At 29.8% G+C, this 14,734-nt stretch overlaps 3 protein-coding genes across 3 annotated transcripts in view; 2 read left to right on the top strand and 1 right to left on the bottom strand.

Annotated features, from left to right (window-relative positions):
• The first annotated feature begins 1,173 nt into the window (after positions 1–1,173).
• On the top strand, positions 1,174–2,408 carry LOC107009385 (uncharacterized protein At5g19025). The gene has a single exon (XM_015208712.2). It carries the CDS (start codon positions 1,464–1,466, stop codon positions 2,136–2,138), a length of 675 nt encoding a protein of 224 aa, XP_015064198.1. The 5' UTR covers positions 1,174–1,463; the 3' UTR covers positions 2,139–2,408.
• A 1,185-nt stretch (positions 2,409–3,593) lies between these two features.
• LOC107010167 (E3 ubiquitin-protein ligase SIRP1-like) lies at positions 3,594–6,224 on the bottom strand. The gene is made up of 2 exons (XM_015209414.1): positions 6,087–6,224; positions 3,594–4,004 (listed from the first exon to the last, which is right to left on the bottom strand). Exons 1-2 carry the CDS (start codon positions 6,222–6,224, stop codon positions 3,594–3,596), a joined length of 549 nt encoding a protein of 182 aa, XP_015064900.1.
• Positions 6,225–13,462: 7,238 nt separating this feature from the next.
• The window catches only part of LOC107008939 (DCN1-like protein 2), a 5,820-nt gene continuing 4,548 nt past the window's right edge, over positions 13,463–14,734 (top strand). The window contains exons 1-2 of the mRNA XM_015208161.2: positions 13,463–13,729; positions 14,090–14,207. Of these exons, the coding sequence (XP_015063647.1) occupies positions 13,672–13,729; positions 14,090–14,207 (176 nt within the window). The 5' untranslated portion in view covers positions 13,463–13,671. The remainder of the gene's footprint in view (positions 13,730–14,089; positions 14,208–14,734) is intronic.

Genomic DNA, 14,734 nt, shown 5'->3' with positions numbered 1-14,734 from the left:
GTCACGTCGAGACTTTGTGTTAGACTTTAGACAAGTAATACTCCTCTCACACTAGTCAAAGTATATGACAATGATGCCACCTCCTTGTGCTTTCACTATCAACAACATACTTTCCAATTGCTTACTATTACCCAAAATACCTTACTTTATTGTAAAGATATATCATACATTTTTAATTATTTTTTACTTAGTAGCAAAGTCAAAATTTTCACAAATGAAAAATACACACACTCTCAAAATTCAATATCTACTATATATATATATATATATATAAAATTTAAGCATGTAGAAACATATCAAGTTATGAATGTCTGGGAGTGAAATGAAAATTGTTTAAACTATAATTTTAGGAAATTTTTTATAGAATAACAAATATTTAAAGGTATGAAAAGCTATAGCTATTGCTTTAGAAAATTGTGATTAGCGGTCATTGTTTACTTAGATCTTGCTATTTGTTTAATTTGTATAATTCACGTAAAATTGTGTAATTCACTTGATTGTATATATTTATCCTAGCTATTTGTATACGATTTATAAAAAGTTAACAATAAATTATCCAATTTATATATTGGCAAGCGAAATAGAAAAATTTCTAAATGTATAGATACATAATTTATATATACTTACTTATTTGTAATATTCACAAGTAAAATATACAAAAATATAAGTAAAAATATACAAATCGCACAAAATATACAAATCATGACCTCCTTAGTAAATAAAACTATAAATATAAAGCACAATTATCAAAACTATAACTATAAAACCTTATTATATCTAATCTATCATATTTGATATTTCTAAAATTTATAGTTTTAATATGAAATTACAATCTATCCCCGTTTAGTTTGTAATTACTTAATCCCTTATAACATAAATCTGATACATAATATGTAGCTCGAATACATCCAAAATTAATTTGGATACATCATAAAATAAATCAGATACATATTATATAGCTCGAATATATTAAAGAAATAATGAATTTTAGAGATTTTTAAAAATAGAATGGGATAATGAAAACAAAGTAAAATATAAAAAAATTGTGTATTTCAATAATTTTTCCCTATTTTTAATGGTGGGATTGAGTCGGGTCATTTGATGAGTCATATGGCCCATGTAGGTAAGTTGTAGCCCATTAGAACCAGAAAAAGAATTCTAAAACTTAAATTTGGAGTGTATGGAGTCCACCATTTCATGTGAAGGAATTTAAATACACATCAAATCTCCTTTGTCGTCTCTGCTTCCCTTTCTATACTCTTTGATGGCCGGCCTAAATTTCAATTTACACCAGATCTCCATTCTCAGCTATTAGTCTTCTTCCTTGTAGATTACTTCAATCTGATATTAATTCCCAATTGACTATCCATCAATATTCCAATCCCTTTTTCAATTTGGGAAAATTGGCCGATCTGATTGAGTCTTTTATATTCTTAGATACAATCTTGAAATCTTTAACCCAAATGGTCTGTTTACACACCTCAATTCCCCCAATAGACCCAAAATTAGCCAGGGTGAAATCCAAGATTTCAACTGCCCACTTTTCGAAATTGAGGCAAATCAATCGGTCGGACAAGAAAAGAAACATGCCGCCAAGTGATTGTGAACAGTCTCACTCTGCTATCATTGATGTAGTGATTTTCATTGCCGTGGTTGGTGCTTCTGGGGTTTTGTTGTATCCTTACATAAATCTTGTGGTGCATATACTGATTGAATTTTTCGAAGAAGTTTCTGATGTGGTGAAAGAGGAATTTTTGCGCGCTCCGATGGTGTTTATCTGTCTAGGGCTTAGCATTTTTTTTGCTGTAATTGCTCTTTTGGCAGTGACAATTTGTACAACAGGGAGAGGATGTGGGAGACCAGGTTGTCGTCGGCTTAAGAAAGCTGCTGAATTTGATATACAGCTAGAGACAGAAGACAGTCTTAAGAAGTCAAATTTGACTCCTCCTAAAATTGGAGGAGTTAAAAAGGGGATATTCAAGTTACCTAGAGATTACCATCAAGAATTGGAAGGTGAGCTTAAGAGAATGGCTCCGCCTAATGGTAGAGCCATTCTTGTGTATCGAGGCAGATGTGGTTGCTCTATAGGTACAATGGAAATTCCTGGACCAAGGAAGACTGGGAAGTTTAAGAAATAATTATAGGAAGCATATTTTGGATGCTGTAATAATCAGATGATGCCCTTTGACTGGTAATCTTCTCTGAAAAGTACTAGACCCTTTTATAAGCTTATATATATATATATATTACAAAGAACAGGAACCCTTATTATAATGTAGCAGGGGAATCTGCCATTTTGGCTACCATAATAGTGTACCCTGTTCCTATAAATTATTCAAGTACTATTTCGGCCACACAAGATGTCTTTTGGGCAATTTGATCTTGTTGATATTAATGTTTTACTGTTATGTGTGTTCTCCATGGTTAATTCTCGTTGACCACGTCTTATAGGATCAGTTTAGGCTTTAGTGTTCTCTTTCTGGAGTACTCTATATCTCCTCTTGCGAACATTTGTTAGTTGTTGCTATTTTCTTTAGTTTTATGACTGCATTGTGCAAATTAGGTTCAAAGGAATAGTCACATGTTCAGCAATCAGACTTCACTGTGTAGTACTTTCTCGAGCTGTATAAAGAATTTTCATATTAGAGGATCATGTATTGAAGTTGCTTGAATTCCCTAGGTCCTTCCACTGCTACAGTTAGGAATGAAAACATTTTCCATGTTCTGAGCCAATGGAAAATTGGAAACAGCCTCTCTGCTCCATAAAGATAGGGTCTGCATATATCCTACCCTCTCCATACCCCATTTGTGGGATTACACTGGGTATGTAGTTGCTATTGTGATGCATAATTGATGTTCTCGTAAATGGAAGTTTTGCTCAATTGTTTAGACTTCTTTTCAGTTTTTTGTGCAACTGATGTCCTAAACTGCTTAGCACGTTTTTGCATTCCGTAAATTGCTTAATCCTGAAGATGATATTTTCTGCCCAACTGGGGTAGACTCTGAGTCGTTTAACTGATTTTCAATGTGCTTTTGTGCTACTTAAAATATGTCATTGAACATACAAATCCTTGAGTTACAAGGATGGGCAACGTTTGTCCTTGTGTGCCTTATATAATTCTTCTTTGGTTATATTACTACTACTGTCATAGTGCTAGTATGTTTTTCTTCTTATGTCACTTACTCTCTTGATGTTTTTGCCTGTGGGTTCAAGTCCCCCCCCAAAACAAAAAGTACCTCTGATTGAGCCTTACAGCAAGTCTCTTTAACAATTTAGATGGCTTTTGTGAAGGACCACTTTGTTAGTGTGTTAAAGGCCTAAGTTTATTGATACAAAGCAAAGTTTAATAACTTTACGAGACTTGAGTGTATCTTTTGAGATATTAACTTTGTTTTATTACTTGAGTTTGTTAAATAATATTATGTGGGCAGGCAAGAACATTTGTATGTAGTCAGTTGATTGTCTAGTAAAAATTCCGTGTAAACTTGAAATCTATTGAGAAAAATATCTTCTTCTTTTTTTGTGGGTAAACAAGAAAAAAAAACATTAATGTCTCTTTTGAGAGATTATTATGGATCAATCCGCTCTCGTATTAACTAGATAGCATAAACAGTAAACCAACATAAACAGAATAAAAAACACAACCTAAGATGCTCTCAGTGTATATATCTATTTGTTCATCCGACTCATTAATACTACCACCAACACTTGTAATACTCTCTATCAGGGTCTGTCTTGTTCCGGCAGCCGCAGGCATCTTGTACCTGCAAACAGGACAGGAACCGTGTATCTCCAACCACCGGTTAATGCAATTTGAATGATAATGATGTTTACATGGCATCTTTTTAGCTTTTTCCTCAACTTGAAACTCCAACAAGCAAATTGCACATTCACTTTCCTCTTCTATAATTTTAACAATTGGCAGTGCTTCTATTGAAGCCTGTGCCGCTGGTGCTGAAGCCCCGGCTTCATTCTGGATGTGTGAACTCATCAGAGGGAGATCCTGAAACAACCTTGGCATGGAAAATTAAAGTAGTTGGTATAGGATGGATGGGTGTATATAAAGGGTATATTCTCGAACCTATATACTTTTAACAACAGCACTAATTATAAACCAATATTTAGTAAGCCCGTCTAATGGAGGGGTGTATATATAGTGTATATTCTCGAACCTAGTCCTAGTTGGATTGGGAATGATATACTTTAAACAGCACTAATTATAAACCAATATTTAGTAAGGGGGTAAATATAGTGTATATTCTCGAACCTAGTCCTAGTTGGATTGGGAATAATATACTTTTAACCACACTAATCAGGGGCGAACATGAGCGAGTTGGTTTGAGTTTTTCAAATATCAAATCAAATTATTTGTGTAAAAAAAATTAAATTTATAACTCAAACCAAACTAATAAAACTCTATTTTTTTGGATTTTCAAATATCAACCAAACATTTGTGTCGAATTTTTAATTTTTTTAAAATCAAATGAAACTCGGATTTTTTCGATAAACTATGCATATAAAAATATAATTAACTTGTGCACCAAATATTTCTTTAGTTCAATCAAAATATTACTCTCTAAAATGTTTTTTAAAAAAATAACACAAAATTTGAGATCAATGATAGACACTTGAAAGGGTGTCTAATGGTTTAGTTTGGTTAATTGGTTATTCAAAGATTTTATATCATACTCCCTCCGTTTAAAAAAGAATGACCTTATTTTTTTTTTAGTTTGTTTAAAAAAGAATGATCTATTTTTTTTTTTGGCAACACTTTAACTTTAACTTTACACGTGGCATATTTAAGACCATAAGATTAAAGGGCATTGTGGTACATTTGACATACTTTAAATTAGAACCACAAGATTAAAAAGTCTTCTTTCTTTTATTAAATTTCGTTTCAAATTAAACTAGGCCAATCTTTTTGAAACGGAGGGAGTATTAATTTTGCCGTTATTTTATTGTCTATTGTTAAAATTTGGGTTTTCAAAATCTTTATTTTTATGGGATATTTTTCAGAGCGATTAATTTTCTATAATGTGATTTTATAATATCATTTAATAATCGCATAGTAACTAGGTTATTTATTATGTAAAATAATAACTAGTTTCAATGCACTATTAGTTTTGATATACACATATAGGTTAATTATATATATCTATAAAAAAAAATATAGTGTTACAAAATTAAGAATTTCCAATGTCACAGACTGATAATTTTGAAAGGTTAAAACCAAATTCAAGAATATTAATTCAAGCTGAAATTTAGACTTATCAACTCTAAATTAAATAATTACTTTAAATTTATTTATATGAATAGAAAAGGAAGTCAAATCAAGTATTAATCTAATTGGCTACTAATTTATTTTCCCCATATTTGGAGTTCTAGCCTTCTAGGTTTCTCATTAAGAGTTATTTTGATAAGTACAGTATTAGTTTTGAACTATTTCAAAAATTAAAAATTATTAACTATCATCTAGAATGTAATTAATTATTCTTTATACAAATAAATGATTAAATTATCAATTTATTATTGTTAATAAGGTTTTTTAAAAGGAAAAAGGAAAAAGCATAAGGTCAGCAGCCGCAGGTATTCGAACATGTCTAAGTATCATTATTATGCGACACTTCAAAACTGGTGCTGATAGAGAAGTATCAGTCGCTGCTAGTGTAAGTATTAATGCTTATATTAGTAAAAAAAAACCATTGTATATGTTTTTACTTCTTTTTTGAAAAAATTACTGTAGTATTTGCCTTTCTTAAATTGTATTGTACAAATGTATATAGAAATAACTTTTGATTTACTCATTCTTTTCTCCTTATTATAAAGTGGTATAAATGTTTCATTCCAATTAAACTGAAAACTTTTAGCTCCCTTTCAATTTTACTTTTAACATATAGCAAAATTAAAACTTTTGGTCTTCATATTTTAAGTTCTTTCATAATTGCAAGTAATTTCTCTCATCTAATACAATAATAACGCATTTATATTGACATGAACTTTTTGCAACGGTTAAATTATTGACTAAAATAGACAACTTATGAAACAATTGAAAGTCGTATAAATGATTCACGACATCTTATACTACTTCTCTCATGTTTTGTTGGCGCTGGATCCGCGATTGCTCATGCTGCTCCGCCAGATAGAGTGCGTCTCTCAGCGCGTCGAATCGCGCCATAGCTGCCGGTGGTGGCTGCTCACGGAAAGATCTTCTTCTCGTATTCATAGTATATTTGATGAATCAATTCCCGGACGACAAATTTATAGTATGTATATATTCTTCAAGTTGGATTTAGAATAAAATAACTCAATTACCGAAATCCTAAATAGGAGAGACGAGAGAAACACTGTGTTGTTCGTTTAGTAGTTTAGTTTGTTAATTAGTTATCTCAATTTTTATGGTTTTGGTAAAAGTTGGATTCATCTAATTGGTAACGTTTAATTTCCCCTTGCTCTTATATTTCTAATTTTAAAAATTTACTCCACCTAATTTAACTTAACACAAAATTTAAAAATATAAAAAAAATTGAGATTATTGTATAGAATGACAAATTAATAAATATAGTAGCTATCGTTTGATTTGTTTGTATTCCATAACAAACTATTTATCAGTCCGTCTCTCCCTCATATTCTCGCTCGCCTCTCTCGCTTTATACAATAGAATTGTATAAATTGAATTTCTAATTGTATAAAGTGAGAGAAGATTGTATATATACATGCAAATATATATATTTTCGTCTTATACACTTATAGTTATACAATAAAAGTACTTTCTCTTTTTCTCGTTTTATACAAATTCAAATTGTATATAATTTATCTCTTTCTCGTTTTATCCAATTCGATTCAATTGTATATTCCCTGCCCAAGTCTCTTTTGCCTTTCTCCATTTCTCGTTTTATACAAATTTAAATTGTATATAATCGTCTTATACACTTATAATTATACAATTCGTTTTATATACTTCATTTTATACACTTTGTTTTATACAATTCTCTGCTCAAGTGTTTTTTTTTTCGTTTTATATACTTTGTTTTATACAATTCTCTGCCCAATTCTCTTTCTTTTTTTCATTTTATACTTCATTTTATACAATTTGCTTCAATTGTATATGTATAGCGAATTATACATGTATATATATTTGCTATGTAGCGCAATTATGCAAACTTTGCTATAGCATACAAATATGAATTTTATGTTTGCTATATGTGAAAGTTGCTAAAAAAATTCCAATATATCATATGGTAATGAAATAAAGTTAGTTAAATATATTAAAATGTATAACATTGAATATATCACACGTGAAAAAACTGAAATTAAATTGTTACAATAAAAAAGGACTTAAATATTTTGAAATTAGATTCTCTTAAATCTTACTAATACACAAAAGTGTGCAACCAATGATAGAGTTGAAAGTAATTTGCCAAATTAAAAACACTTGACAAATAAAATATGAAAAAATTCGAAGTCAGAAGTAAATAGTGTCAAAATTTCTTGGTTAATCCAAGTCAAAATTGTCCACTACTTCTGGCCTCTGTAAAATAGACAGGATCCACGTATCTCTAACCTTAATACAATTGAAATGATTACGATGCTTACATGTCATCTCTGTAGCTTTATATCTAACTTGAAACTCCAACAAGCAAATCGCCATTCACTTTCCTCTTCTACAATTTCAACAATTGACAGTGCCTCTATTGAAACGTATGTAAATTCCGCAGTGACGGTGAGAATGCAAAATAATTAATTAAATAAACCCATTAAAAAGTCCAATCTGTTGTTTTAATTTGATACCTACAAAATCAAACAAGGTGGTTGTGGCTATGACCTGTAAGTAACGACATGGTCTATAGTTGCAAATACATATGAAGAAGACATGACCCTTTATGTCTGTGTATAAATAGTGTCATATAAAACCTAATTGATATTCAATAACACCGATTCTGAATTTTATAATCTTGATATCCTGATCAGCTTGCGTACACCTCTTGAAATCTCATGATTATTAACCTCTTTATTAGCCAACGTCCTTAATGGAAGTTTTTTAGCTCACTTGTTTCCACATTAAAACTTTCTTTTTGCAACACTAATGTTCTAAACTGCGCAGCATTTCAACTTTATACATCCAACTGCTTAATTAATCCTCTTCATTATATTCTACACTCATAGTATATATCGTGTTTTTGTTCCTATGTTGTTTTCTTATGTGAGTTTAATTTCCAAATAGATACACTGATTTAGCCTTAATTTGAGATTTAAGACCAAAGAAGCTATTAAACTTGGATAATAGTGTGCTTAATTTGCAGTCAAATTTCTACAAAAACGTGACTAGGGAGTTGAATGTGTTGTGAATATTTCATGTGAACTTGAAAAAGAGAAATCTATTGAGAAGCAATAGTGTCAAAATTTTAAACACCAAAGAATACATGCACTAAAGCCGTAGTAAGACATTGTGTTCTTTTTAGGGAATTTTAGTATACATATGGATTTATTTTAGAAAATAAAATTTATTCTAATATAATTTTTTTTTATTTCTCAAATTAGGCTTCACATTGGACTAATTTTATTGGGATTATTGTATAAAATAACAAACTAATAATATAAAATAAATATAGTAGTTATCCTTTGATTTATTTGTGTCCCATAGCAAACGGTTTATTAGTCCCTCTCTCCCTCATATTCTCGCTCGCCACTCTCCCTCTCTCGCTCGTTTATTCCTGTCGCTCGCCTCTCTCGCTTTATACAATAGAATTGTATAAATTGTGTTTCTAATTGTATAAAGTGAGAGAAAATTGTATAAACGCATGCAAATGCATATATCTTCGTCCTATACACTTATAATTATACAAATATAAATATTTTCCTGCCCAAGTCTCTTTTGCCTTTCTTGTTTTATACAAATTCAAATTGTATATAATTTCTCTCTTTCTCGTTTTCTACAATTCGATTCAAGTGTATATTCCCTGCACAAGTTTCTTTTTGCCTTTCTCTCTTTCTCGTTTTATACGAATTCAAATTGTATATAATTTCTCTCTTTCTCGTTTTATACAATTCAATTCTGCCTTTCTCACTTTCTCGTTTTATACAACTCAAATTGTATATACTTGCTCTCTTTCTCGTTTTATACAATTCGTTTTAAACAATTCACTTCAATTGTATATGTTTAATGAATTATACATATATAAGTTTGCTATGGAACGCAATCATCAAATTTTGCTATAGCATATATGTATTTTATGTTTGCTATATGTAAAAGTTGCCCAATTTTAATTCCGTATCTCTAAAAGAAAAAAACTCGTATTACCTACTATTCCCTCTTTTTAGATCTTGAGTTTTCACCATTGTTCTCTTGTTTCCTTGTCTAGGAAAATCATATTTTATGTTTTCCTTCAATTTGTTCAAGAAATCTCACGAGTTCTTCGAAATATTTTTCACCTACTAATTAAGATAAATACATTGACACTATTAATAATAAAAAAAATTGAGTGATAAAGATTTCAAAAAACATGTTGAAAACCAAGCTGAGGAAGAACAATTTCTTATTAATTTATTTTGTATTTATAGTTTTTTTAAAATTTTGTATTATTTCTCAATTAATATTCAGATCAGTATGTATGCTATTAATGTTTTTATTTAAAATCTCATATTGCATAGTATGAACCTTGTATTTGTTCCTAATAATTTAAATTGATTCCAAAGACATGTCAACTAGATATGTATTTTATTTAGGGAAAATGCATAAGTACATCCTCAACTTATGCCCGAAATTCCAGAGACACACTTATACTATACTAAAGTCCTATTACCCCCTAAACTTATTTTATAAATAATTTTTTACTCTTTTTCGGCCTACGTGGCACTAGCTTAAAAAAATGTCAACAGCGTTGGACCACAAGGTAGTGTCACGTAGGCCAAAAAGGGGTAGAAAATTATTAATAAAATATGTTCAGAGGATAATAGGACCTTAGTATAGTATAAGTGTGTCTTTGAGATTTCGGATCTAGATTTGAGGGTGCACTTATGCATTTTCCCTAAAAAAAAATTGAATAGCAAAAAATTACTGACCTAATATGATGATTCAAGTTTTTGTATTAATTCTATCAATAAAAAAAGTTGTTATATATTGGACGAATTTAAATGGATGCATAGGTTTTTAACGAAGGAATCTATTGTTTTAAATTTAAAACAAAAAGTTACTAATTTTAAGAAAAGAAAAAACTTAATAAGTGAATAAAACAAACAGAAAACGTGCACTAAAAATAGAGAAAAAATAATTGTACAACCTGGGAATCAAAAATGCAACATCGACCAGAGAATGTAGCGCGTCTGGCATTTGGGCTAGCCACGTTATGCTACGAGGTGTGTCCTGTATATTCTTTTACCCTTTATTGTTTTATTTTTATTTTTTATATAGATATATTCAATAAAAATTTTTCAACAAAGTTGTGTTACGTGGCACATCTTGGACGTGCCTGAACCGCCCCGGCTAAATATAGGGTCACTTAATCCTATTCAAAATCCAAATAGGATCAATCACAGGCATTTGATATCTACAAATTGGACATGAACCATGTATCTCCAATCACTTGTTAATATAAGGCCAAAATACACAAACAGATTTTTAAATTTGTTGGGTTTTTTCCTCAAGTGCTTTAACTATATTATTTTTCTATTGATCTTTGAACCACACATAATTTGTTCCTTTAAAATACTGTTGATTGATTTTGATCGGCTTTTCTATTATAAATGTCTTGAATTGTGTTCGAATTGTAATAATTTTGATTAAATGAATAAAGACAAACCGTGTTAGTCTCATTTTTTTTCCTAATGTGTTCAAATGACTTAAGTAAAACACAATTATTCTCGAACATTTTCACTATCAATTGGACTAATGAGTTGTCGAACAACATATGTATCCTCTATCAACAAATCTGATTCTACATCAGACAACGGTGTTTGTTTAAACGGAACAAATTATGGGGGTTCAATGATTTTATATAAAAATGACGTAGTTGAGGTACCTGAGGGAAAAAATCCAACAAATTTAGGGATCTGCTTATGTATTTGGCCTTAATATAATCTAACAAATAAATTGTACATTTACTCTTCTCAGAGGTAGAGCTAGGTGGGAGTTTATGGGTTCGGACGTATTCACTAGTTTTTTCGTAGATTTTATATTTATATTAAAAAATTAATTTTTTTTAAGGTATATTAACATGTGAACCCCAAAAAAAATTATTTAATTTAAAATCCCCCAAACTCCTGATCTTGATTCCGCCTCTAACTCTCCTCTCGAAGAATTTCAACAATTGGCGGTGCCTCCATTGTCTATGTTGTAGGTAAGGACCTCATTTTTAATGTTTTTGAAATTTGACGATAATGAAATTCTTATAATTATATTAATTTAATTCATTGCTCAAATTCAATACCTACTAAATTAAATGAGGTACGTAGATATTGTGATAAGCGATGACATGATTTATCGTTGCAAATACTTATGAAAGAAGACACGCCATTTATGTGTGTATATATATAAATAGTGTAATGAAGAACCTATTGGTTGTATTTGAAATAAATATACATTATTAAAGTCATGCACACAAATGAGCAAAGGGGTGAGTAATCATTTGTGAAAGTTAGTTTTATGCTATCTTGTGTAATTTTTATACCATATGGTTAAATTTATAGAAGAAAGATTGATGTATCATTTTTCTAGCTAAAGAATTTTGAGTTGATTTAGATAAGAAGCTAAAGAAATTTTGAGAATTCATATGATAAATTAATTAATTAGTAGGAAAGTAAAAAAGAAATTTTATTACTTAGTTGATAATTTGTAATTTATACACAGAGCTTTTAAAGATTTTGTATTTGTCCTTCCTTGACATTTCACATATTATTTCAACTCGTGTTAATTATGATATCATATAATTACATGCAGTTTTAACTTTATATTTTTATATGCTACTTTAAACACTCTTTTCTTATTTTTTTGTCGCTATCCTTGGCAAAACATTATCATATGAGAATATAAAATATTGAATCTATCTAGTTATTATTAATAGAGAAAAGATTGATGTACCATCTTTCTAGATAAAGAAGTTTGAGTCGATTTCGCTAAGAAGGTAAAAATATTTTGAGAATGTATAAGGTAAATTAATTAGTTAGCATGAAAGTACAAAAGAAATTTTGCTACGTAGTTGATAATTTATACCATTTATACACATAGTTTCTAAAGATTTGTATTTGTCCTTCCCAGTCATTTCACATATTATTTCTACTCGTGATAATCATGAGATCATATAATCACATGCAGTTTTATCTTTATGTTTTCATATGCTATTTTATCACTCTTTAAACATTCACCATATGAGAATATAAAATATTGGACCGATCTAGTTATTATTATTAGAAGAAAGATTGAGTACCATCTAGATAAAGAAAGTTTGAGTCGATTTAGCTAAAGCTGAAGAAATTTTGAGAATCTATAGCTAAATTAATTAATTAGCAAATAAGCCCAAAAGAAATTCCACTATTTAAGTGATAATTTGTACCATTTATACACAGAGTTTTAAATATTTGTATTTGTCCTATCTTGACATTTCATATTTTATTTCTACTCGTGTTAATCATGATATAATCACATGCAATTTTAAATTTATGTTTTCATATGCTGTTTTATCACTCTTTTTCTATTTTCTTGTCGCTATCCTTGACAAAACATTCACTATACGAGAATATAAAATATTGAATCTATCAAGTTATTATTATTAGAAGAAAGATTGTTGTACCATCTTTCTAGATAAAGAAGTTTGAGTTGATTTAGCTAAGAAGCTAATGAAATTTGAGAATCCATACGGTAAATTAATTAATTAGTAGGAAAGCACAAAAAAATTCTACTACTTAGTTGATGATTTGTACCATTTATACACAAAATTTTTGAAAATTTTTATTTGTTCTTCTCTGATATTTCACATATTATTTTTATTCGTGTCAATCATGATATTATATAATCACATGTAATTTTAACTTTATATTTTCGTATGCTATTTTATCACTTCTTTTTTATTTTCTTGTTGTTGTCCTTGGCAAAATATTCATCATATGAGAATAAAAATATTGAATCTATCTGATTATTATTATTATTTATTATTATTAACGATACCAGAGCAATTAATGGACAAACAAGGATATTTGATGTGTTAGAAATACTTTTTTTGGGGGGTTAAAAGGAGTATCGAATTATTAAAATAAACTTCAATTGAAAAATACTTTCAAAATAATTTAAATTTATATTTATTATTTTACTATTAATAACATAATGAATTTATATTTATTATTTTACTATTAATAACATAATTTCATTAGTATTATGTATCTAGTTATATCTTTCTCCCCAAGAGCCACAATAGTTCGGTTAAATTGAATGAATATTTTGTTGGTTTAAATATATAAATATAAATAATAAACCCAATGAAGCGAAGGATGACGGTGTCACTTGGAACAAAAAATATTACTAGTATCAGAATATTCCGGTAACGTTGCAGATAAATTGTGCCCCAATTCAAAAGAAGCAAAATCAATCGATAACTGGAAAGAAAGCTCTGTGTTGCTATCTTTGAATTAGGGTTCTATATTACGAACCCTAAAATTCCAGTTCGTTCCTAATTCTTGTAGCCATGGACTCTCCCGCTGCAAATCACTTGGATATATTCGATATCTATGGCCGATACTGTGGTATTTTAATCCAGATTCCATTCCTTGTAGTTTTAATTTCGTAATTTTTGTTTCTCCTTATGGATTATCATTAATTTAATACTACTAAATTCCAAACTAGTTGATTTGTCTATATGAATTGAACCGATTCATTCAAGAAATTATGCAAGGCTTCATACTTTTGTTTTTGATCTGGAAGTTACGGTTGTCCCTAGGTCTCCGTGTTTTTATGTGAAGGCGTTGATGTTCTTGTTTTGCATTGATTTAACTTTTTGTAATTTGTTTGAATTTTTTCATTATACATGAACAAGTCAGGTTTATGTAATTAATTGGTGTTTTTTAACTTATGTTGATCTGCTTACTGATGTATTTGCTTTGCAGATATCATGTCAGGGGCATATGCTACCAGGAACCTAGTAGATGAATTGCAGAAAGCCAGATTTACAAGAGAGGCATTGAACCAGCTTATGAAATTAGTGGATTCAAGTTTGCATATAAGGCATGTATTTGGTAGGACATGGAACTAGCAGCATTTTTGATCTTTTATGTATGTCTGGATTCCAAGAGTCCAAAACTATATCTACAAGAGTTCAAGTTTCCTCTTTCCCCTTGAAACACCAACATGGAACACTTGCAAATGCTTGATCCATATCAAAGAAAAGTTGGGACTTCTGTACTTCCTTTTTAAAATAAAAAATACTTACAGCTATTGCTCTTTCTGTCTTGCAAAGACAAAGGTCTAACGGTTGAACCGTTGAGAGAATAACAGCAACTCAAATTGATTTTCTTGGACGGTTTCTAACAGATTTGTGATTGATTTGAATGTCACTTCTGCTTTGGGTAGGAATATGTGTTTTATTACATTGGGAAGCCTGATACATTTACCAGATGTACTACGTGATTCTCAAGACCAATGCTGAAATCCTTGTTCTGCCGTTACATTTTTATCGGTGCTTTCTGTCTAAATTCTTTTGTGATCGTGTGGCTTACTTGTGTTAGTCTTAGATCACCTTTCGTTACGTTGGG

The sequence above is a fragment of the Solanum pennellii genome, chromosome 2, assembly GCF_001406875.1.
Source record: "Solanum pennellii chromosome 2, SPENNV200".
Taxonomy (NCBI): domain Eukaryota; kingdom Viridiplantae; phylum Streptophyta; class Magnoliopsida; order Solanales; family Solanaceae; genus Solanum; species Solanum pennellii.
Note: the sequence above shows the minus strand (reverse complement) of the source record. Positions and strands in the feature narration are given on the sequence as shown.

Coding starts and splice junctions, on each gene's coding strand:
- LOC107009385 (XM_015208712.2), top strand. CDS start 1,464: ATGGTCTGTTTACACACCTCAATTCCCCCAATAGACCCAAAATTAGCC.
- LOC107010167 (XM_015209414.1), bottom strand. CDS start 6,224: ATGAATACGAGAAGAAGATCTTTCCGTGAGCAGCCACCACCGGCAGCT. Junction 4,005..6,086: donor GCCAACAAAACATGAGAGAA/GTAGTATAAGAT, acceptor AGGTTGTTTCAG/GATCTCCCTCTGATGAGTTC.